Source organism: Mustela nigripes, chromosome 2 (assembly GCF_022355385.1).
Source record: "Mustela nigripes isolate SB6536 chromosome 2, MUSNIG.SB6536, whole genome shotgun sequence".
Lineage (NCBI taxonomy): Eukaryota > Metazoa > Chordata > Mammalia > Carnivora > Mustelidae > Mustela > Mustela nigripes.
Window position 1 is genome coordinate 18,830,171 of NC_081558.1, and position 24,157 is coordinate 18,854,327.

At 47.3% G+C, this 24,157-nt stretch overlaps 3 protein-coding genes across 8 annotated transcripts in view; all 3 read right to left on the bottom strand.

The window, feature by feature from the left end:
- Positions 1–6,663, bottom strand: part of USP4 (ubiquitin specific peptidase 4) — a 51,728-nt gene extending 45,065 nt beyond the window's left edge. For 2 of the 5 annotated variants that reach the window (XM_059389718.1, XM_059389717.1), the window contains exons 1-2: positions 6,500–6,655; positions 3,404–3,531 (exon numbers count right to left, since the gene is read on the bottom strand). In XM_059389718.1, the coding sequence (XP_059245701.1) occupies positions 3,404–3,531; positions 6,500–6,600 (229 nt within the window). In that variant the 5' untranslated portion in view covers positions 6,601–6,655. Of the gene's footprint in view, positions 1–3,403; positions 3,532–6,499 lie in introns of all 5 variants that reach the window. The other 3 variants (XM_059389719.1, XM_059389722.1, XM_059389720.1) reach the window with 3 other exon arrangements.
- Positions 6,664–15,895: 9,232 nt separating this feature from the next.
- On the bottom strand, positions 15,896–17,048 carry GPX1 (glutathione peroxidase 1). The gene is made up of 2 exons (XM_059387827.1): positions 16,740–17,048; positions 15,896–16,453 (listed from the first exon to the last, which is right to left on the bottom strand). The coding sequence occupies exons 1-2, from the start codon at positions 16,989–16,991 to the stop codon at positions 16,094–16,096; spliced, it is 612 nt and encodes a 203-aa protein (XP_059243810.1). The 5' UTR covers positions 16,992–17,048; the 3' UTR covers positions 15,896–16,093.
- Positions 17,049–18,443: 1,395 nt separating this feature from the next.
- RHOA (ras homolog family member A) overlaps positions 18,444–24,157 on the bottom strand; it is a 58,510-nt gene continuing 52,796 nt past the window's right edge. For both annotated transcript variants that reach the window (XM_059389726.1, XM_059389725.1), the window contains 2 exons: positions 20,493–20,623; positions 18,444–19,339 (listed from right to left, as the gene is read on the bottom strand). In XM_059389726.1, the coding sequence (XP_059245709.1) occupies positions 19,166–19,339; positions 20,493–20,623 (305 nt within the window). In that variant the 3' untranslated portion in view covers positions 18,444–19,165. The remainder of the gene's footprint in view (positions 19,340–20,492; positions 20,624–24,157) is intronic.

Genomic DNA, 24,157 nt, shown 5'->3' on the forward strand with positions numbered 1-24,157 from the left:
CCCAACCCATCAGCTCTTTTGCCTTTCCTTGCAGCAAGCCTCAGACCTCACCCACCTCTGCCGTTTTCATCTGGAGGGAGAACAGGAAAGGAATTAAATAGCAGCGGAGGACAGGAATACCAAGGTGAGATGGACGAACGGATAAACATGATGGGGTATATACGCACAGCGGAACACTATTCAGCCTTCAAATGGAAGGAAATTGCAACACATGATGCAATGATGAACCCCGAATATTATACTAAATAAAATAGGTGAGTCACAGAAAAACAAATATTGAACAATTCCACTTAAGGGAGGTGTCTAGAGTAGACAGATTCAGACACAGAAAGTAGAATGGTGGCTGCCAGGGGCTCGGAGGAAAGGAGACTGGGAGTCACAGTTAATGGGTAGGGGGTTGCAGTTCTGGGTGGTCAAAATGTTCTGGAAATTGGTTGCGGAACAATGTGAATATACTTAATACTATTGAACTGCACACTTAAAAATGGTCAAGAGGATAAACTATTATGTGTATTTTACCATTAAAAAGGGGGGTGCACCTGGGTGGCTCACTGGGTTAAAGCCTCTGCCTTTGGCTCAGGTCATGATCCCAGAGTCCTGGGATCAAGCCCCACATCGGGCTCTCTGCTCAGCAGGGAGCCTGCTTCCTCCTCTGTCTGATTCTCTGCCTACCTGTGTACCTGTGATCTCTGTCTGTCAAATGAATAAATAAAATCTTTAAAAAAAAATAAAATCTTTAAAAAAAAAAGGGCTGAGGTCATGATCTCAGGGTCATGGGATCAAGCCCCACATTGGGCTCTCTGCTCAACAAGGGAGTCTGCTTCTCCCTCTCTCTCTCTGCCTTCTTGTGATCTCTGTCAAATAAACAAAGAAAAAAAAATCTCTAAATTAAAAAAAAAAAAAAAAAAAAGGATGGATCCTCCTTATTGATGAGCCAACCACTTTCCACAGCCTGTCTGGCACGATTATTAACAGAGCAGGCCTTTTCTGCTGAGGAACAGAAGGATGATCCACTGGTATCAGTCTGCTTGAGACAAAAGCTTCCCCCTGAAACTGACACTTTTCTAGCAATTGATTTATAAATTAAACTTCTGAGTCATAAATTCAACTTTTCTCTGATTTATAAATTAAAAGTCATTGAAGTTATTTACTTCTTGGCTTTCTTGAGGATATATGCTTCTTCGTTTCTAACACTAAGCAGATCTGGCTACACACACTGTGCCAAGCAGCAGCCAGAAATCTCTAAATGTGGTAAAGGAACAACAGCTTTCAGCATCACCAACCCCAAGTACATCATTTCCACAGGCCATTTTCCCCTCTAAGGATCCATGATGATTTCTGCACACATCAAGCTTACACGCTCAGTGCAAATGCAGGGAATATGACTGGAATTCCCAAGGAGGTTCACGACTTTCACTTGAAACAGGACCAAAATCACACAGAGGTTTGGGAATGAGGATTTAGTCTCTGCAAATTTCTTTCACAGAGGAGAATAAACGGGGAAAATGAGAGCACAGCTTGGCCAAAGCACAAGGATTTCATCTGATATACAGTAGAGGCAGCTGTGGGAAGCACAAAAGGGGTGCTCTGCATACAACATAAGGAAGGACAGGCAAGACCCCATCCTTCCCACACTTCCAAGAGCCCTATCCAGCCACTTCCATGTCCTTAGGTGAAAGGTAGCTGGATTGGGACTGAGAGGTGACTGAGAGCCTGGGAACTAAGGGGGTGATTCACCAGAGACAGGTCATTCCTATACTGCCAATGTTCCAAGCAGGTTCTGAACAGAACGTACTTCTCACCTCCTAAGCACAAAGCAAATGTTTCAAGGAAAAGCCAGATGACATTAAATTGGAGGACGATGGAAGAAATGCTTTCCCTTAGCTGAAGGTCATCCAAATGATTTCACAAAGCTCCTCCAGCCCTTATCATTAGTATTCTTATAAGCATTAAGAAATCTTCTATTAAAAAAAAAAAAAAAAAGAGAGAGGCACCTGGCTGGTTCAGCCAGTAAAGCATATAACCCCTGATCTCAGTGTCATGAGTTCGAGCCCCACACTGGGGTTAGAGATTCCTTTAAAAGAAGGTGGGGGGGTGCAGGGGGACGAAAAGTGCAAACACGCTGTTGTGCTCTCTTACGCCAGCTTCATGGTGTGATGCCACCATCTGACCTACATCAAGAAACAAAGCAATGAATTATGATGTCACCTGACATCTCCTAAAACAAGTCTCACCTGAAGCATCGACCATTTTTAAAAACACCCAGGTTAATGTTAAGTACTTGGATCAAACCTCATACATGTCTGTCTTCCTATTGCTCTGATTTTGAACACAATCAACAAACAGATCACTCTCATTCTGCTTGCAAAAGAATCTGAAGCTAAGGGGCGCCTGGGTGGCTCAGTGGGTTAAGCCGCTGCCTTCAGCTCAGGTCATGATCCCAGAGCTCTGGGATCGAGTCCCACATCGGGCTCTCTGCTCAGCAGGGAGCCTGCTTCCTCTTCTCTCTCTCTGCCTGCCTCTCTGCCTACATGTAATCTCTCTCTCTCTCTGTCAAATAAATAAATAAATAAATAAAATCTTTAAAAAAAAAAAAAAAAGAATCTGAAGCTAAGCAGAACACAGCCTGGGAAAGGTCAATTGTCTTATCTATGCATCTACAGGTACAAGCCCAGCTCTGGTATGTCATGCATCATTTTTTCAATCACTTCTTCCAATGGGAGCTGACCGTGATAATAACTCTACTTTCCACCTCTCCTCACACACTCCTATGACAATCATCATAGGAAAGCTAGATGGATATAGACAGGTCTGCAAATTGTTCCACTGCAAAGGTAACACAGAAAATTCTGGTGCGCAAATTTCAGACTCCAGATGCAGTTTCAAACTGATAACCTATTTCTTTCCATTCCACATGCTAATCTAAAATCTGACAGCTCTAAAAAAACTAATCCCCAGGGGCGCCTGGGTGACTCAGTGGGTTAAAGCCTCTGCCTTCGGCTCAGGTCATGATCCCGGGGTCCTGGGATCAAGCACCGCATTGGGCTCTCTGCTCAACGGGGAGCCTGCTTCCTCCTCTCTCTCTCTGCCTGCCTCTCTGCCTACTTGTGATTTCTGTCTGTCAAATAAATAAATAAAATCCTTAAAAAAAAAAACCTAAGCCCCAAAAAGAAAAATACGAGAAGCACACTCTTGTGTGAAGCAGGTAGTTTAGGGAAAAAGTAGTTTCATTCCTCCCAGAGGGTCTTACAAAGACTTCTGGTACAGATGCTAATCAAGGACACTTGTTTCTATCCATCACAACAAGAAAGTCAGATTCACAACATCCATGTTACTGATAAACATGACCTCAGGTCACTGCCTAGGTGGGTATTTCAGTTAGAAAAGCAACAGGATACTATACCTGAAAAGAGTCCGGAGTTATCTATTGGGCCAGGAAATAGATTGTGTTCACCCACATTGTACATATCCCAGCTGTCGAAACCCACATACTTCTTCCACTGCTTGAACCACCGGCTGTCAATAAGATACCTAGAGATAGATAAAAATTTACTATACCAGAAAAACTGAGGTTGTAAGTTTTTGCAGTTGCTCCTTTAATTTTTTTAATGATCTTTTCACCCGGAGAACACACATGTCCCATTCAGAAACACATTTTAAGAACAAGAGCCGGGCTAGGCCTCAGATGGCACAAAGAGCCTGGCCCAGGACAAGAGTCCATTAAGTGAAATGTTGAAAGAATGATTATAGGTGCCCCGCTGACTCAGTCAGTGGAGTGTGTGTACAACTCTTGATCTCGGGGTCAGGAGTTCAAGTCCCATGTTGGGCACAGAGCTTACTTAAAAATAAATATTTTTATTAAACAACAGGAGTCTGGGTAGCACAGTTGGTTGGGTGTCCAGCTCTTGATTTCAGCTCAGGTCATGATCTCATGGTCATGAGACCAAGCCCCATGTCAGGCTCCTCATTCAGCATGGAGTCCGCTTGAGATTTCCTCTCTCTCTCTCCTTCTGTTTCTCCCCCAACTCACGCATTCTTACCCTCTCTCTCTCTCAACAAATAAAATCTTTAAATTAAAAAAATATAAAAAAAAAATAATAATAAAAAAAAAAAATTAAAAAAATAAAAAAGAAAGAAAGAAAGAACAAGGGGTGCCTGGGTGGCTCAGTTAACCATCTGACTCTTGGCCTCAGGTCAGGTCCCGACCTCAAGGTTGTGAGTTTAAGCCCAGTGCTGGGCTCTCCTCTGGCATGGAACCTACTTATTAAAAAAAAATAATAAGGGGGCACCTGGGTGGGTCAGTGGGTTAAGCCTTTGCCTTTGGCTCAGGTCATGATCCCAGGGTCCTGGGATCTAGCCCCACCTGGGGGGGGTGTCTCTGCTCAGCAGGGGCTTGCTCCCCCCTCCCCCTCTGCCTACTTGTGATCTCTCGCTCTCTCTCTGTCAAATAAATAAAATAAGTAAATATATATATATATATATATATATATATATATATAAATTTTTTATAAAAGGAATGAGTGAATAAAAGGAAATGACTGGCTTCAAAATGCTTATTTAAGTGAAGTCCTCCTATGGCTAAAACCTTGTTTGCCCCTTTCATAATGATCTTTATAGAGGTCCTTGTCCAGAACAGAAAGTTTGGTTATACTGCTCAACATGAAAAGGATTAAACTAATTCTCTCTCTGAAAATGGGATAATAACACCAAACAATTCAAGTTTTCTTTGAGTACCAAAGAAGACATTATAAAAAAAATGAGTGCTAGGGGCGCCTGGGTGGCTCAGTGGGTTAAGCCGCTGCCTTCGGCTCAGGTCGTGATCTCGGGGTCCTGGGATCAAGTCCTGCATTGGGCTCTCTGCTCAGCGGGGAGCCTGCTTCCTCCTCTCTCTCTCTCTCTCTGCCTGCCTCTCTGCCTACTTGTGATCTCTCTCTGTCAAATAAATAAATAAAATCTTTAAAAAAAAAAATGAGTGCTAAAAAAAAAAAAAGGTACATACACATATAATAGTGTCTAGGTATGGTACTATACAAATATACAGCCTCTAGTTATTCCTGATCTGGTTATATTTTTAAAGTATCCGTATGAGAAAAATGAAAAAAAAATAAAAGAATCACTATGCTGTTTTACAACTAAGAAGTAGTAAATCTCTCTGGGAGAAAAAAGCACAACATTTATATTGGTGAGTCCTTTAAGTATTTTTTTTTAAATATTTTATCTATCTATTCATTTGAGAGAGTGTGGGAGAGGCAGAATGAAAGAGCACAAGCAGGGGGAGAGGCACAGGAAGAGAGGAGAAGCAGTCTACCCGCTGAGCAGGGAGCCCCACTCGGGGCTCCATCCCAGGGCCCTGGGATCATCACCTGAGCTGAAGGCAGATGCTTAACCAACTGAGCCACCCAAGCACCCCAAGTCCTTTAAGTTTTTATAAAAAAATAAACCTCTGCAATCAGGCAGCTTCCCAGAGGCCACAGGATCCATAAGTACATCCAAACCTTTAAAAGGCTCTTTTCCCTCCAAACCCCTTGAACAATATCCTCCAAACACTTTTAGTGTGTGACCTTAGTCTATCTCAAACTTCCTCTGGTTCCTCTGAATATTCTTCATATATCACCCCTATGCAGGATAACTTCTGCTTGCCCTGCCTCTCACAGCTTGGCCAGCTGTACAGCCCTATCTGGTTCCTCCTAATCCCAATGTTTCCTTTCCCTGGTCAATTCCTCTGTTACCTTAAGTGGCATTATCAACACCACCATCATTTCTTAAAAGATGGATGTTCAATCATATTCGAAGCAAAGCCAAGCCCTAGCTTTCTATTCTCACATGATAATATCGCCCGGGAACATCTTCACTAGTAAAAGTATTGTCCCTTCTACTAAACAGTTAAGAAACCTCATGTCTCAGACTTGCTTTTCTAAACCTTGTACTTTTAATCTTTTCATCTAGGCTCTAAGCTATCCTCTCCCGCTCCAAAATGCTACTGCCACAATTATTTTTGACATTTGCTACCAAAATAACCTGGAGTTCTCAAACATTTGTCCAACTTCTGACCTTGACATCTGTTCGGCAGTTTACAAGTTACAAAAGTATCTCTTCTCCTCAACCCATAAGGTGGGGGTGCCAAATATTGCTACCCTGGCTTTATCAGTAAGGCAAGGGGGTCTGGGAGGTGTGGTCGCCTTCGCTCAAGGTCACACAACGAGTCCTCGAAGGCAAAGGGCTCTTCCCAACCAGAAGGTCCCCGTAAGCACTCCCCTTCTCCCCCTCCTGCAACCCTTGCCCCCACTGGGTCCGCCCTCTGGGGCTCCGAATGGGCCAAAACAACCCTCACACTTTCCCCTAGGAGAGTCTCCTGAGAGGCAGGGTTCAGGATACCTCTCAGGGTCACTAACACCGCCCCCGCCCGGCCCCTACCCAAGCCGGAAAAGAGGGGTCCGGTCTGAGGGCCAGAGTCCCTGCCCCTGAGCCTGGGCAGTGGAAACGCGGGTCCGGTGCTCACCACTGCGCCCCTCGTTGGAGCGTGGTCCTCATCAAGGCCCCGAGCTCGGATTTCTGGGTCTCCGCATCCGGTCGCTCACGACAGCCTCCACCTTCCGCCATCTCGTCCGCGGCCCCGGCCCAGCCGGCCCGGACATCCGCCTCGCGCACGGCGTGCTGTGGGCCGCGCCCACGCACGCACGCAAGCACGCACGCGCGCGCGCGCCCTAGCCCCACCTAGCGCCGCGGCCTGGAACTCCCGCCCGTCCGTCTCGCATGCACCGCCCTTCTCCCACGGGTGCGCGACGGAGCCCGGAGAGGACCGGAAGAGGAGGTGGGCGCTGGCAATCTAGCCGCCCCTTCCTCCCGCCTTGCGGGCGGAGCCGCGAGGTGTTTGTTTTGCACCCCTTTCTCCGTCTAACCCGGCCATCTCTCTTTTAAGCGCTTGACCACAGGCCCCTCGGCACTTCGGGCACCCCGTCCGGGCCCGCGGTGTTAGCCTGCTCTTAGATAAACCCAGGCCAGGTCCGAGAAGCCATGGAACTAGCTCTTCTTGCTTTGAGCTGGAGACCTTAGGCCAGTCGTTAGCGGCCCAAACGTGGGATCGGGGTGCCTGCCCTGGAGGCCCTACAGGGATTTGGGGGACTGCTGGATGCACCACCGCCGTGAGACCGGGACCCGAAGATGTGATCTAGTCATTAACACTCGTCTCAAACAGTATAGACGCCAGAATCGTAGCCCACGACTGAATTCCCCAAACCCTCCACACTGAACTAGCTACTTGCCTCGTCAGGGAGACATGCAGCCGCTGAGTGGCGATAGCAACAGGGGAAGGAGGTGCCCAAGGTGCTGCTTAATTTGTTGCAGCAACAATATGCATTGTCCTGAAACTGTGTTTTCCACTCGACCCTACATACAAAAAGCACAGCCCTCCTCATGGAGTGGGAAGTAAGCCCGGAGCAAGGAAGAGACCGGGCAGCTGGCTAGCAGCTGGGCTAGCAGTTCCTGCCCTCAAAAAGAAGTCACACACACACACACACACACACACACACACACACACACACAAAGTGGCGCGCCTGGGTGGCTCAGTGGGTTAAAGCCTCTGCCTTCGGCTCAGGTCATGATCTCAGGGTCCTGGGATCGAGCCCCCGCATCGGCCTCTCTGCTCAGCGGGAACCCTGCTTCTACCTCTCTCTCTGCCTGCCTCTCTGCCTACTTGTGATCTCTATCTGTCAAATGAATAAATAAAATATTTAAAAAAAAAAAAAAAGAAGAAGAAGAAGTCACAGTGCGTGACTTCAAACAATCTAATGGGGGAAGAGATCCTCCACAAATAACCCCAGGGTCAAGCAGTGTGTAGTAGGTAAGTTCCATTAAAGAGTATGAACCAAAGACTGTAGACTCCTGAGCTTGTGAAAGGCAGACTTTGACTTGGTAGCATTTGAGCGTGGTTTTAAAAAAACAGAAATTGGGGGGACGCCTGGGTGGCTCAGTTGGTTGGACGACTGCCTTCGGCTCAGGTCATGATCCTGGATTCCTGGAATCGAGTCCCGCATCGGGCTCCCAGCTCCATGGGGAGTCTGCTTCTCTCTCTGACCTTCTCCTCGCTCATGCTCTCTCTCACTGTCTCTCTCTCAAATAAATAAATAAAATATTAAAAAAAAAAAAAAAAACAGAAATTGGGGCACCTGGGTGGCTCAGTGGGTTTAAGCCTCTGCCTTCGGCTCAGGTCATGATCCCAGGGTCTTGGGATCGAGCCCCACATCCGGCTTTCTGCTCAGCGGGGAGCCTGCTTCCTCCTCTCTCTCTGCCTGCCTCTGCCTGCCTTTGCCTACTTGTGATCTCTGTCAAATACATAAATAAAATCTTAAAGAAAGAAAGAAAGAAACAGAAATAAATGGTGGTGCATGCTACAGGAAGGGAAATTACAGTCTCAGTTTCTGGAACAAGAAGGGCAGAATCAAAGAGTGAGGGTTACGCCAATTAACCTGGGCACAGACTACTGGAAAGAACCTTCCATCTAAAGCTAAAACAGAGGCCAGAAGGGTCACATATTCTGCTTTAAGATAAAAGATACTGTAAAAGGTTTTGGAGCAGAGACACAGATACTGTAAAAGGTTTTGGAGCAGAGACAAAATGGCTGAGGCTGCTTCATACCACACTGGTGAAGCCCAGGAGAGACCTATTAAGAACCTTTAACTGGAAATATGGCAATGAGGGAGGAGAGGAGAAACATGAGTGTTGGGGATGGAGGAGGGAGCACTGACTAGGTTAAAGCGTGGTAGGGCATTTGAGCAGATTTACTATTTTCATGTGTGGTTTTAGCTAATTGAAATTAACATGAATCAAATTTGCACCGCCTGGGACACCCCTCGGGCACCATCTGGTAACACAGGGCCTCTTGGCAGTTGGGTAGATAGGAGAAGAAAATGAAAGGAAAAGGAATTAAAACTGCCTTGAATAACTGAATAACCTTATAGTTTATAGCTGTTAATCCTCCGCAGACAAGAGTTACCACCACATGGTAATTCTACATCTGGGAAGCCAACCCTGACAACCTGAGTGCCTTTCTGTGAAAGTTATCTGAACGTGTTAAAAACGTTGTGAAGTGAGAAACACTACCTTTAGTCCTGTTATTTATGGATAAAGAAAGCTGGGTTATCGACATGACTTCAGAACCTACATTCGATGGTGTCTACTCTCTTCTTTTTTTAACAATTTCTCCTATACCATTTATGGCATGGGTCAGAGTCTTAAGGAAGTAGGACAAATCCTCAGCACCACTAGAAAAGGGGACAAAACCTAATTATAATTAAGAAGACTTTGGAAAACCTTTCTAAGGCAGGATCTCTTCAGCTATTAAATGGCTGTAAAAAAAATCTTGCTCTAATTAGAGGTAGTTCCTTAAAAATATATACTAAGATCACAAAGTGCTAATAGTAAAATGCGAGGAATAAGGTTAAACTTCGTAATCAAAAAATCATTTCAAGGGGCGCCTGGGTGGCTCAGTGGGTTAAGCCTCTGCTTTCGGCTCAGGTCATGATCTCAGGGTCCTGGGATTGAGCCCTGCATCGGGCTCTCTGCTCAGCAGGGAGCCTGCTTCCCCCTCTCTCTCTGCCTGCCTCTCTGCCTACTTGTGATCTTTCTCTCTGTCAAATAAATAAAATAAAATATTTTTAAAAAATCATTTCAAAGGTATTAAAACATGTTTAATGGGGTGCCTGGCTGGCTCAGTTGCAAGATGCATGTGACTCTTGATCTTAGGGTCATGAATTCGACCCCCATATTGGGTACAGAGATTACTTAAATAAATAGAAATCTTAAATTAAAAAATAGAACGCTTTTAGTGAGTTTCATTAAAATGTTAAAGATTGGGGAAACAATGAACTTCTGCCTGTGTGTTCCTGCTGTTGTGGGTTACCTGTGGGTTTGGGAGGAAATGGGGATTCAGCTCAGGAGACACCCTTGCACCAGGGTCATGTTCTCTGTTGGGCCTTTTACCCTAGGGAGAGGTGTAGGCCTAGTAGGGCACTCAGAGCTGAACAAGCCACCCATTGCCATGGTAGCTTGGGCCACAAGAACAGGAAGGAAAGCATGAAGGGAGCTGCAGGAAACAGGTTTGACTGATTGGTCACATACTGCTTGATCTTGGACTGTAATGACCTAATTGAGAGTTTGTAATGTCTGGGTGTGTGAACTTTAAGCTTTATTTGGTTCCAAATCATAAACTTCTTGCCTTGGCTGGCACTGTGGCTTGCTCTACACCTGACTGCAGTTGGCCTCTCCAAGGTCAGCAGTGGTCCACACTAGGCCAGCAGTGACAGAGCACATGTGGCAGTGTTCACAAATCCTGGGCAGCTTTTGATTACAGCTCTCTTTGGGGGAGAATTATTGTTATTTCCTTCTTGTCTGTGCTCCTTTAACTCAGCCAGGGGACTATGAAAAAGTAAAAGGCTCTAGAAGTACATTTCAGAAGAATTAAATAAACATCTTATCAGTGAGATTATCACCTCTTTTATAGAAGGGTTAGATTACTGGGGAAAGTGACAGGCAAAGACCAGAAGAAATCTCCGAGAGGAAGTGGGATCACCTTTCCTACCCTGAAGACTCCTGCTGTTGGACAGATTCCATTCTGGTAATGCCACTGTTGGTGGCCAGCCGTGCTTGGGCAGAGAGTGTGTGGGTTCCTGGGCCTCAGTGTGGCCAATGTCTTCTCTTCCTCCTCTAATTCTATTACCATCGATGTCTCCCCAATACACAAGTATTTAGCTTTTAATTTTGTTGGTTGCCCTTTGTACAGAGCAAATTCTCAACAGGCATTTCTCAGATGCATGAATATAAGAATACCAGTTACTAGTCATTTGTTCATTTGACTGGTAATCTATCACATACTGGTACTCACAGTCCCTACCCTCCTGAGATTCACAGCCAGTATGGTTGGGGAAGATGTTTTCACAAGTAATTATAGTTGGTGTGTTGTGTGACAAAGTGCTCCAGGAACATGGAGGGTGGTGTTGCAAATCACTTTGCTGGGAAGGAAACGTAAGGAACTGGTATAGGGAAACAAGACACGCTAACATTCCCCCTGGGCTTTTGGGCACGTATGATGAGTCTGCAAGGGATGCCCATGGGACCAGGGTGTCTTTGGATTCACATACTCATGGACACAGGCATAGTTATGTGCTGGCGACAGAGGAGGCTAGGGTAACAGGTGCTCCTCTGCAGGAAGACTCGGATGCCTCCCTGTGGAACCAGGTGGCCTGTAGGATAGTAAGACACCCCCAAGGCAGGCTACACCTTCCCCTGGATACTGCTTGGACTCTAGGCATTTGGATGAAGTGGGCCTGTTTTGTGGTTTCTTACTCTGGCCTTTCTGGCTGTAATTAAACTAGGCCTGGAGAGGGGGGCATTGGGGAGGAGGTGTTCTGTCTGAGAGATGATGATGGAAAGGCTGCTGGATCTCTGCCTAGCACAGCACATATCAGGTCATATCAGGTCAGTCTCAGTGCCTCTGGAAGTAACTAACAGTTGGTGATTTTTGTTTTGCTTTCCCACATGACATATCTGAAATTGAGCTTTTTTTTTTTTTTAAGATTTTATTTATTTATTTGATAGAGCATAGAAAGCACAAGTAGGGGCTCAGTCCTGAGCCGAAGGCAGACCTCAGCTGCTGAGCTACCCAGGCACCCCTGGAGTTGAGTTATTGATGAGGTCAAAGCTAAAGGATGTCGGGGCTCAGAGTCTGCTTTTCTACTACTCGCAGGGTTAGGCTCCAAACCCACGAGCCCTTACTCCTTAGGCAAGAACTTCTCTTGTGGGGTACCTGGGTGGCTCAGTGGGTTAAAGCCTCTGCCTTCGGCTCAGGTCTTGGTCCCAGGGTCCTGGGATCGTGCCCCACATTGGGCTCTCTGCTCCGTGGGGAGCCTGCTTCCTTCTCTCTCTCTGCCTCTCTGCTTACTTGTGATCTCTGTCAAATAAATTTAAAAAAAAATTTTTTTTTAATATTAAAAAAAAACAAAAACAACTTCTCTTGTTTGTGCTCCTAGCTACCAGTTCAGCCCAGCAGTGCCTGATGCAAAGCAAGTGTCTGGTAACTTGTGGGACCAGCTGGAGCTAGGCTTTATATTTAGCGTCATCCCAGCTGTGCCACACCTCCATGCATGGAAGTATGCCCTTCCAGCCTATTTGTTGATTGTCAATATAATAAAAACCTACCAGGGGCGCCTGGGTGGCTCAGTGGGTTAAGCCGCTGCCTTCGGCTCAGGTCATGATCTCAGGGTCCTGGGATCGAGTCCCGCGTCGGGCTCTCTGCTTGGCAGGGAGCCTGCTTCCCTCTCTTTCTCTCTCTCTGCCTGCCTCTCCATCTACTTGTGATTTCTTTCTGTCAAATAAATAAATAAAATCTTTAAAAAAAAAAAAAAAAACCTACCATCTTCAGGGTTCACTGCCCATTCTATATAGATCCATGCTGCATTCTCTTATGGAAATCTTTAGGCAGCGTTTTTACTTAGTATTATCCAAAAGTTTAAACTTAAAAGAGATTTAATGAACTGGGGTGCCTGGGTGGTTCAGTCAGCTGAGCATCCAACTCTTGATTTCCACTTGGATCATGATCTCAGGGTCCTGGGATCAAATCCTGTATCAGGCTCTGTGATGGGTGTGGAACCTGCTTGGGATTCTCTCTCCCTCTCCCTCTTCCTCTCCCCCCCACTCTTCCTTTGTGCTCATGCTCTCTCTGCCTCTCTCTCTTAAAAAAAAAAAAAAAAAAGATATAAAGCAATTTATTGAACTGATAGGGTCAGGAATACTTCTGAGAAAATCAACTTATTTTATTTATTTATATATTCATTTATTTTTAAAATTTTAAAAAAGATTTTATGTATTTATTTGAGAGAGAGAACATGAGCAGGGGGATGGGCAGAGGGAGAGGAAAAGAGAGAGAAGCAGACTCCCAATAAGTGTGGAGGCTGACTTGGGGCTCGATCCGAGGACCCTGGGATTATGACCTGAGCTGAAGGCAGCTGCTTAACGGCTGAGCCACCAGATGCCCCACGGCGCCCCTATTTTTTTTTTTTTTAATATTTTATTTATTTATTTGACAGACAGAGATCACAAGTAGGCAGAGAAGCAGGCAGAGAGAGAGGAGGAAACAGGCTTCCTGCTGAGCAGAGAGCCCGATGCGGGGCTCGATCCCAGGACCCCGGGATCACGACCCGATCACGACCCGAGCCGAAAGCAGAGGCTTTAACCCACTGAGCCACCCAGGCGCCCCGGCGCCCCTATTTTTAATTAAAAAAAAAAAAAAAGAAAAAGCTAGGTTTAAATGTTGTTTATGAAACTACATTGAGACAGAATGAGGAAGTCATCTGATAAAGAGCTAACTGTAAGAAGTGTCAGTTTTTTATCAGATTTTTTTTTTCAGTTTTATTGAGGGTTAATTGACCAATAAAACTAAAATATTTAAAGTGTACATATGGTAATTTGATGGACTTCTACATAATTTTATGAGATTTAATGCTTTAAAAACAAAAAGAGAACCCAGAATTTCTGGAAGAACTCCAAAAACGAAAGCTTCCGAAACTGAGTAACAGCAGGGCCCATTTCCTTTTCGGAAGGCCTGCGGCCTGAATGCTGTTGCCGCTCCCAGAATCAAGCAATGCCCAGTGGCCGCTTTAACCGAACACCGGGACCTCAGGCGGCCTCACCGGATTCCTCTGCTCATACTTGCCACTTGAACTGCTGATTCACGATGGGGTGGGGCAGGTGCAGGTCAGAGCCAGCAGCGGTTTCATGGCTGAATGATAAGGAATGTGTATGTGTAGGAGTGTGTGTTTGCATGTATTGGGGGGGAAATGTTCAGTTTCTTGGGGAGGAAGGGGTAGTGTTAACTGGCTTTACTCTGATTCTTCCTGAAGGAGGGAGTTGGAAATGACTTTAGGGAGGCAGGCCGCTTGAAGTCTTAGGAAGATACTCCAGCCAGGGGCAGCCACATTGGGAACTCCTAAGTTCCCTCTTTGGCAACCCCAGGCATAAACTGACAGGAAAAAAAAGTGGGCGAGTAAGAGTGAGTCACCAGGCAGCTCCGGAGGGAAGAGGTTGATTGAAGTCAGTTCGGAAAGCCCTGGGTTCCCATTTAGAGCCTAACCAGACAATGGGGCCTGGGCCACGCTGACCCTTTACAGGAAAGGGGAGAGTTGGAGCAAAAAGTCTGTCCTCACATTCAGGTAGCTGAGTAGGATCCTAAGTGCCCAGAATTTCCAAAGCAGTATCCCTGGGTGAGGGCCATGGAACATAAGCTTTAACAAGTACCCTGGTGATTCCTGGAGGCTCTATGCTTAGCCCCCCAGAAGAGGACCTGACACATCTCGGACACTTGGTTATGTGGCTTCAGCTTCAGCTGCTCCCACCCCCCGCCCCCGAAACCGTACTTGCTGAGGAATGAGGGACACTCAGTCCGCAAGCACTTGCCCCAGCAACCGTTATGAAGTATCCCTTCTCACGGCCCCTTGACTCCATCCTCGTTCCCCCAGCTGTTCCTGTTAGCCGACCCAGGATTGTGAATCCATAGGCCTCCGGCCTAGGCACCCACTGGTTTATTTCTTGTCACTCTCCCCAGGTGATCTCATACTCTCCAGTGGCTACTTACTGTCCCCTTGTCTAGATCTTTGTCTCCCACCCACACTCCTTTTTGGATCCTCTTGTAACTACCTGCTCCAGATATCGCATCTGGATGTCTCATGCAAGATGTCTGAATCTCAACATTCTTCTCCCCAAACCTGCTTGTCCTTGTGTTGTCCAACTCAGTCGGCGATGTCCCCTTCCCACCTCCGACCCTTGCACTCTGCACTCCCTGCCTGTCCACCTTCTGTCAGTTCTTTCCGCCGCCGAAAGCTTCTTGACTTCGCTTCAGCTTCAGTGCCATTTCCTCCAGGAGGGACGCATGATCCTTCCTGCTGGGCCAGGCTCTCTTATTCTCCAAGTTCCCTGTACTACCTCAGAACTGCACATGCTTTTAGTAACTATATACTTATTCGGCCGTCCCGAGGACTGCATTCCTGGCAGCCAACAGGATGCATGACACAGGACCGAATGATGAACCCACATTCTGCACTGGGAGACACTGCTAACTTGTTTTCACATCCTTGTCTACCCAAGCAGGAGCTGCATCCAAGCCGCCCAGAGACCCCCTGCGCTGTGATAGGAAGTGGCTACAGGTCTGTCTCAGAAGATAGGCAGCAGGCACAAGAGAGGGAGAGAGAAGTTAGATTCAAACCGCACCTGAGAAGCAGCAGCTTGCTTCCAAGATAAGCCCCTACCCTGGGCTGGAGGTAATTTCAACCGTTAAGTGTCAAGCAGGGCGTGGTCAGAAGGCCCAGTTGTATACTCTTCTCACTCTGAATACATGAGAGGCAACAAGCAGTTAAGGGCAGCATGGGAGCAGACATAAATAAGCCTGGGTGGCAACATGCAAAGATCTAACAAAGTAATGGGAACAAATTTGCAAAATTGCTTGGGCCTGGCACTTAGAGAAGCCACAGACTCCGAATGTAAGTGGGAACCCATGGTGTTCTCTTTTACAAATGTCATTTCCTGCCTAGCCCAATACTTAGAAAGGAGGCCTACCGCTGGGATTAGGCAATTGGCTCTTGACTTGTCTTCCTCTTTTTGGAATCTGAACTTCCCTTTTAACAGGACCTTGGGATGGCTCTACAAAATATCCTGGCAGAGGGAAAAACAATGGGACGGGAGTAAGGCTTTCCACATAGGGAAGAGTGGATTCCAGACACTGCATACAAAAGCGCAGGAAGTTCAGGCTTGACTAAAACAAAGGCCAAGGGGTGGAGGCTTAAGCTCACAGCCCTGTGACAATGCGGTTCCCAGGGAAGATGTCCCTAACTGACACAGGACACACACACAGTTCTGCTGACACTCAACACTTTATTACTGAGAATCCTTGTTAGGGAGGGAGTGCTGGGATGGCCAAGAAGCGCCCAGCTCGAGGGATTTTCCTGGAAATCAGGCGTTCCTCCATGCAGATTTCGAGGCAACACCATCATGGACGAAATCCCCAGAGGGTAGCGCTGTGACTGCCAAGCAGCAGGGACAGGAGGGTTGCCTAGACACGGCCTGGCCCCTGGGACAGCAGGGCTTCGATGTCAGGCTCGATATCGATGGTTGGAAAGCGGCGGCTGTACCGGCGTACAGGCACACCATCTGGGCCCACCAGGAACTTCTCGAAGTTCCAGGCGATGTCGTTGCGGCACACGGGAGACCAGATGATGAACTTGGGGTCGGTCATGAGCGCAGTAGCATCGTCACTGGGGGCAGGCAGAGCCTCTCGCAGGAAGGCGAAGAGAGGGTGCGCTTGCGCACCGTTCACCTCGCACTTCTCAAAAAGCGTGAAGTTGGGCTCGAACCCGCCGCCGGGTCGGACGTACTTGAGGGAATTCAGGATCTCGTCGTTCTTAGCGTTCTCCTGCGGGAGGGAAAAGAAGCTGGAACCCAGGGCTTCAAGGGGAGGGGAAACGTTCGGACCGCAAACGACAAGTTTCTCGATGAGTCATCAGGATCTTGCCCTTCCCGTACAACTCCGAGACAGACCTGAACCCCAGCCGGGAGGAGCGCCGGCGGCCCGCCTCTCCGCAGCCAGGACCTGCGCCTGGCTAGCCTGGCGGGCGCCCCGTCTGCGCTCCCAGCCCCAGGTGCAAGCCCGCCGCCCGCCGGCCCCGCCACTCCGCCCCCGCTCTGCCCCCAGAGCGCACCTGATGCCCGAACTGGTTGCACGGGAAGCCGAGCACAACCAAGCCCCGGGGCCCGAGGCGCCGCTGCAGCTCGTTCATCTCGGTGTAGTCCCGGACCGTTGTGCCTCAGAGCGATGCCACATTCTCGATGAGCAGCACCTTGCCCCGCAAGGAACCCAGGCTCAGGGGCTCCCCGCCGCCCAGCGGGCGCGCGGAGAAAGCATACACGGAGCGCGAGGCCGCCGTTGCAGCGGCGAGCGGAGCAGCACACATGGCTGGCTTCCCGAGTACAGTGCGGAGCTGTGGCGCGGAACTGCTAGGACTATGGAGTCACGTGGCACAGACTTTCCCCGCCGCTCTTCCTACCCATCTCAGCCCCGCCTCATCCGGCCTCCGCCCTCCCTGCAGCCGGGTAGGAGGGTGCGGCCTGGCCGGATGCGGGCACCACCCAGGCCGAGCGGAGCCGCGCCGTGTAACCACCACCGCCCCACTGGTGGCTTTCCCGATCCCCCTCCCCCCCCCCGCAGGGCTTGGGCCTTCTCAAAGGCTTTTCAGTTCAAGGATGGGGCAAGGTCCGAGGAGACTGGGCAGCAACAGCAGCGGGGGCCGCTCGTGGCCCCACAGCCCTCCCAGGCTAAGCCGTATTACTCCTCTTGCCCTGTTGTAGCCAGGTGCACAGAACGAGTTGTGACTCGCGGTGGTGGGGTGGTGGTGCAGTTGGCAGTGGCTGCCAAGGTAAGTTTTCTCTGCGACGAGGCCCTATGGCTCTAGGAAGGTTAAGTTGGAGGAACTGTTCACTGCCAAGGGCAGCCAGGGCTCAGGCTCCAAAATGCAGCTCTAACTCCTTTCCCAGCATTCTGGGGCTGCCTGGCATGTCTTCTCATCCAGGCCTCTGATCTCCTTTCTCCTTTTGTATCTCCAGTGTGGCACTGTCCTTATTAACACTGGTTTTCCCAAGGAGCCACTGAGGCCCAGCTACCTCCCTGGCTTGTGGAGTGGCCCCAGCCAATTTCAGGCCACCTCCATACCTAATCAACCTAACCTGAGGATCAGGCCTGTAAGTTAAAGACACGGAAAATGGACAGGAAGAGAAAAAATGTCACACTCCAGAGATTCCTCCAGAGGAATGACTGCTTGGAGTACCCTCATGTGTCCTCTGAACACTGCAATCCCACACTAGGCCACAAAACCATCATTTCCACCTTCTTAGGAGGAGCCAGGTTAGTGCCAAACTGCGGGTGGGGAGGGGTTCAGAATGGGGAAAAAGCTGGTATTTCACACTCTGAAGGATACTTCCAAGGAGAGCTAGGCTGGATATATCCTCCCACTCCCAGCCCTGGAGAGAGCAACACAAACACCAGGATACAGGAAGTTTAGAAAACTGCCTTTATTCTATTAGTAGTTGGAAAAATTAACTGGTACAGAAAAAAAGTTTAGTCAGCTGGAGAGGAGAAAGTGAGTGCCACCCAACAGAACGGGCAGCTCCTCTGGAAGGGAACCTGGATACAGTGAGGAAAAGGACACTGTGAACTAGAGCCAGACCCTGCAGTCCGGGTGAGACAGGTCATGCCACCTTCTGAAGTGTCTAAGTGCCTCAGGCATGAAACCAAATTCCTATTTATTTAGCCCAGCTCTGGGGAGGGGGTACTGGGATATGTGGGGCCGAAAACAGGTGATATGGGCCATCTTTTATCAGAGAAACTGACAAAACGGGAATTTTAAAAATGAATTTTCCATCTGACTTTATTTTCAAATACACTTTCTTTTTTAAAAAACCAATACACTTTCTGCAGGGATGACAAATATCAGTATTAGGAAATCCAATTATACAAAAAATACTACATCTAGTCTGGGGTAGATATATTTATTTTTTGGTAACATACATTAAGTGGCACTAATTACACAGTAACTATAAGGTAACTAACATGAAACCACAGAACTGTAACTCTGCCACAGCTGCATAGACTTGGGCCTTTCTGGATGAGCATTTTCAAAAAACTGGATGCCCATCACAGAGCTATGCCAATAAAATCTGTTAAGAAGTAAAGCTCTGAAGTAGGGACTCACTAGAGTACCTTGCAGCTGACAGATGACAGGCAGGACATGTTAGTTATAAAGTAGTTACAGCCTAATTCACAAAAGTTACCAACTGTTTCTCTTTCTAGAAAGAAGCAAGAAGTTAAGAAATTCCTTGAATTAGCGCCTGGTGTGTCAGGTGGGAGAGCAGAGGAGGGCTGTTAGAGCGGTGTCAGAAGGACCCCGGTGGTCAGGTGGGTTGGACATCATTAATAATCACGGTTGGCTTCTAAATACTGGTAGCAAGATGACTTCTGATTTGTAATCTTAGGTAAATTATAGATAAATGAAAAAGGCCAGTAATCATACACTAAGATTAATAAACAGCACTTCAAAATTAACCGCATGAGGGCTGTGCTTGCAGCAGGGTTTCACAAGACAAGGCACCCAGATTTTTTCTTCCCACGTCTGGCTTGCAGAGCAGCTCTCGTGGCCATTTCAAAAACCTCCCTCACTCCATCTTTGGTCTTTGCTGAACACTCCATGTACCCAAAAGCGCCAATCCTGTTTGCCATATCTCTGCCTTCTTCAGGTTTCACCGGCTCCTAGCGGAGAGAAAAGAGCACTTTCAGTTAAGTGTCTCATATATGAAGTAAGTGCAAAGTACTCAAATTCAGCTTAAAAGACTTCTTTTAAAAGCTGCCAAAACCAGATTTGAGTTCTGTCTTATGAAATTCATATGCAGTTCTCCTCCCTACCCCAATATAAAATCCCTATCAAACACGCTCTTCTCTGGGACTTGAGAAAGAAGAGGCCAGAGAAGCCCCATGGATTAGGGAAGGAATCAAGGGCAAAATGATTCAAGCTTTCAGTCCACTTGGTAAGCACTTGGGTTTTCCTGTAGTTAGCTTCACAGAGGATTAAATGCCTCTGGAAGGAAACAGATCCTGACCTTGACATTCAGAGAGACAGCTCAACGGAAGAACCTGGGCCGAAGACCTCAAAGCTCTTGTTCTGCACTGGGGAAGACCTGCCATCGGGCCAGCTGGCTTCTCAGAAGCAAAGATGCAAACTCCATCACCACTTTCATAAAGGCCTCAGGGCTCTCTGGACTCCCTGTCCTCAGGATTTCCTGATCCTTCAGCTGCCACCAATTTAATTTTCCGCCTCACATATACCAACGTAGTAAAAGGAGAGGGAAATCAAGAGCCTGATAAAAAGTTCCTACATTTGGAGCACTGAGTACTGCTGATGTTCCCTTCTCAGGCAGGCAATCCCTGTTTTAGTATATGTGCTGCCGAAGCGAGCACTCAGACAGGCAATCCCTGGAAGCACAGCACTACCTCACAGGAGAGGAACCCATCTCCTTTCTTAAAAGAGGTCTTAAGGACCCTCTGAGTAGACCCAATGAATGAGGGACAGGGAGAAAGAGAGCCTTCTGGGACTCTTTGAAATAGCCTGGTTTGTTGGAGTTTCTGTTGGGCTCCCTCAACATCCAACCGTGGGCCCTGGGTTTAAGAATGCTACAAGAGGGGCGCCTGGGTGGCTCAGTCGTTTAAGTGCCTGCCTTTGGCTCGGGTCATGATCTCAGGGTCCAGGGATCGAGCCCTGCACTGGGCTCCCTGCTCAGCGGAAAGCCTGCTTTTCTCTCCCCTACTCCCCCTGCTTGTGTTCCTGCTCTCGCTGTCTCTCTGTGTCAAATAAATAAAATCTTTAAAAGAATGCTACAGGAAAACAGAGGCCTGCCCCAGACCATACCTGCTTCATCTTGGCTAGTTCCCGCCTTGTGTGCTCATCATTCCGAAGATCCTTCTTGTTCCCAACCAGGATGATGGGCACGTTGGGACAGAAGTGCTTGACTTCCGGGGTCCATTTTTCTGGGATATTTTCTGAAAAAAGCAAAATTTTGAGATGCACAATTCTATTTTGAAGAATGTCCAAGAGTCCCAGTTAAACTGCCTTAATAGTATGCTCTACATTTAATGGGAGTCTCACTAGTTTCAAAACCACAGAAAAAGGCAAAATCTAACCTCCTTCCATTAAGCACAGAATCACCAGCTTCTTCCTCAGCCCCCACTAAGGAGCTCAGCTCCTATGGAAGTGGGGCCCAGTTAAAGCCACTGGAGGAGCAAAGGATCCAGAACACAGGGTGGCTCCACCATGACGCAACCTGACCCAAGGAAGGAAGATATCCATGGGCCATTTCTGTCACTGCTAGCTAATAATTGTGACCACATCTTACAGAAAGGGTCTCCGTTCTTGTGCTACAGCTGGCCCAGGGTCCCCATGTTCTCTCTATACCTTCAGCACCCCCATCATGTAGGTTATTGGTATTTCAAATGGCTCAAGAATGACTTCTGAAAATGAGTAATAACCAGCTTCATGCCAATACTGCGCTAATTTACAAAGGTTGGACATACATCATGGTGTGTAAGTTGCCCATGTTCAACTGCCCACAACCATGGTCTTGGGCACCGGCAGTGTCAGGCGTGATTCTGTAAAATGGGGTAACAGTATTACGTACCTTACACAGGGTTATTCTGAGTCAATGCATACTAAGTACTTAATAATGACAATCATTTAAATGATCTGCTTGCAATCTGAGGCTATATTTTGGAAGTAAACTGTTCAGGGGTGCCCTGGGTGGCTCAGTCAGTTAAGCATCTGCCTTCAACATGGGTCATGATCCCAGGGTCCTGGGATGGAGCCCCATGTCAGGCTCTCTGCTCCGTGGGGAGTTTGCTTCTCTCTCTCCCTGCAGCTCTGTTTGTGCATGTTCTCTCTCTCATAAATACATAAAATCTTAAAAAAACAAAACAAAACAAAACAAAACAAAAAACCTGTTCATTCTTTGACTTCAATACAAATTACCAAAAGATAAGAGTTACTTACAGACTATGGAAAGATGCTCTGTCTTCTGGCTAAAAGACCACATCAGATAAAGAAGCTATGTAAGTGAGGTCAAGAAACATTAATTTAATGCTCTATTCTTCAGCACATAAGATGGACACTTGACTGTGTCCATCTTCCTTTGCTATAGCAACCAAAGAGTCAACTGTATCACTAATGTCACAACCTAAAACTCAAAAGTTTTATTCTGAAACCAAGAGCTTCCCAAAGGAGTACAATGTTTCCAGTCCTCAGAACAATACAGAGTAATACAGTATAAAGGGCCAACCCATCTAACAACAAAGTCAAACAGCCTCAGCCCAAACCTTGCTCTCACCTTTGCACATGTGGTCACTTTCAGTTCAGGTGTGAAAGTGGTCACTTTAAAAGGTAAGTGAGACACCCCTCCCTTGCTCAAACCTTCCAAGAGCTCCCATCTTACTCATGATGAAGGGAAAAGTCCATACCATTAACCATATGGCTTTGCAACTCTCACTCCCATCCCTTCTAATGCTACACTGGATTCCAGCCTTCCCACCTTGGTGACTTTGCATCTCCTGTTCCCCCTACGTGGAAGGTTCTTTGGTTAGGTATCTGTACTGGCTTCCTTCAGATCCCTTAGGTCTCTCCCAGAAGTCGCCTTTTCAGTAGGGTTGCTGACCATCCTACGGTCATCCTCTAAAACAGAATACTATCATGGCCCATTCCATACCCACCTCCTAAGACTGTTAGTTGTAAAATTTCTTGCTATCAGATTAACTGGCTTTTTTTTTCCAACTGTTTTTTTTTTTTTTCTCTTCTGTCTCCCTTAATCTAGAAGTTTCTTCCATAAATAGATGCTCAGTAGGGGTGCCTGGGTGGCTCAGTGGGTTAAAGCCTCTGCCTTCGGCTCAGGTCATGATCCCAGAATCCTGGGATCGAATCCCGCATCGGGTTCTCTGCTAAGCAGGGAGCCTGCTTCCCCCTCTCTCTCTACCTGCCTCTCTGCCTGCTTGTGATTTCTGTCTGTCAAATAAATAAATAAGATCTTAAAAAAAAAAAAAAAAAAAAAAATAGATGCTCAGTAATATTTCCTGAATATATGAAATTATTACTTCAATAGTCGCCCGACTCCCTGGAACTCAGGACACTCTGTCTTGCCTTCTCTCATCATGAATAACATAAAAACTTAATTTTGGGGGGGCACCTGGATGGCTCGGATGGCTAAGTGTCTGTCTTCTCCTTGGGTCATGATCCCAGGGTCCTGGGATCAAGCCCCGCATTGGGCTCCCTGCCTCTTGGTGGGGAGCCTGCTCCTCCCTCTCCTTCAACTGCTCCCCTGCTGTGCTCTCCTGCTCTGTCAAATAAATAAAATCTTAAAAAATCAAAAACAAGTTACCCCCCCCACCCCGTTTTTAAAGTAGGCTCCATGCCCAACATGAGGCTTAAACTCACAGCCCTGAGCAAGAGTCTCATGCTTTACTGAGCCAGCCAGGCACCCCTAAAACTTTATTTTTTAATTCAGTGATGGTAATCACCTACAGTATCTCCCACCCCAAAATAATCTGATCACATTGAGGAATATCACGTTGCATGGATTTACAGCGGGATTGCAGGAGGGCCTTTGGGAATTCCAGAAAACTAGAGAGAATCCTTACCATCTAGATCAGAGGTCAGCAAATAAAATCTTAACTGGAATCTACTTTTAAAAAAATACTTGTGGGGCGCCTGGGGGACTCAGTGGGTTAAAGCCTCTGCCTTTAGCTCAGGTCACGATCTCAGGGTCCTGGGATCGAGCCCCACGTCGGGCTCTCTGCTTAGCAGGGAGCCTGCATCCCTCCCTCTCTCTCTGCCTGCCTCTCTGCCTACTTGTGATCTCTGTCAAATAAATAAATAAAATCTTAAAAAAAAAAAAAATCTTGTAAAAATAAGGGGTGCCTGGGTGGCTCAGTCAATTAAGCATCTGCCTTCGGCTCAGGTCAAGAACCCAGGGTGCTGGGATTGAGTCCCACATTGGGCTCCCTGCTTCTCCCTCTCCCTCTTGCCACTCCGCCTGCTTGTGTGCACATGTGTGTGCGCTCTCTCTCTCAAATAAATAAACAGAATCTTCAGGGGGCCCGAGTGGCTCAGGCAGCTAAGCATCCAACTGTTGGTTTTGGGTAAGGTCATGATATCCCAGTGGTGGGAATGAGCGCTATGTCTGGCTTGGTGCTGAGTACAGAGACTGCTTCAGATTCTTATTCCCTCCTCCTCTGCTCCCCCTACCCCTGCTTGCTAACACTCTTTCTCTAAAATAAATAAAATCTTTTTCCTAAAAAAGATTTTATTTATTTGACAGAGAGAGAGAGAGAGAGATCAGAAGCAATTAGAGAGGAAGGCAGAGGGAGAGGGGCAAGTAGGCTGCCCACCAAGCAGAGAGACCGAAGCAGGGCTCGATCCCAAGACCCTGAGACCAGGACCTGAGCGAAAGTCAGAGGCTTTACCCACTAAGCCACCCAGGTGCCCGTAAAGTAAGTAATATCTTAAAGACTCTTTTTTTTTTTTTTTTTTAAGAT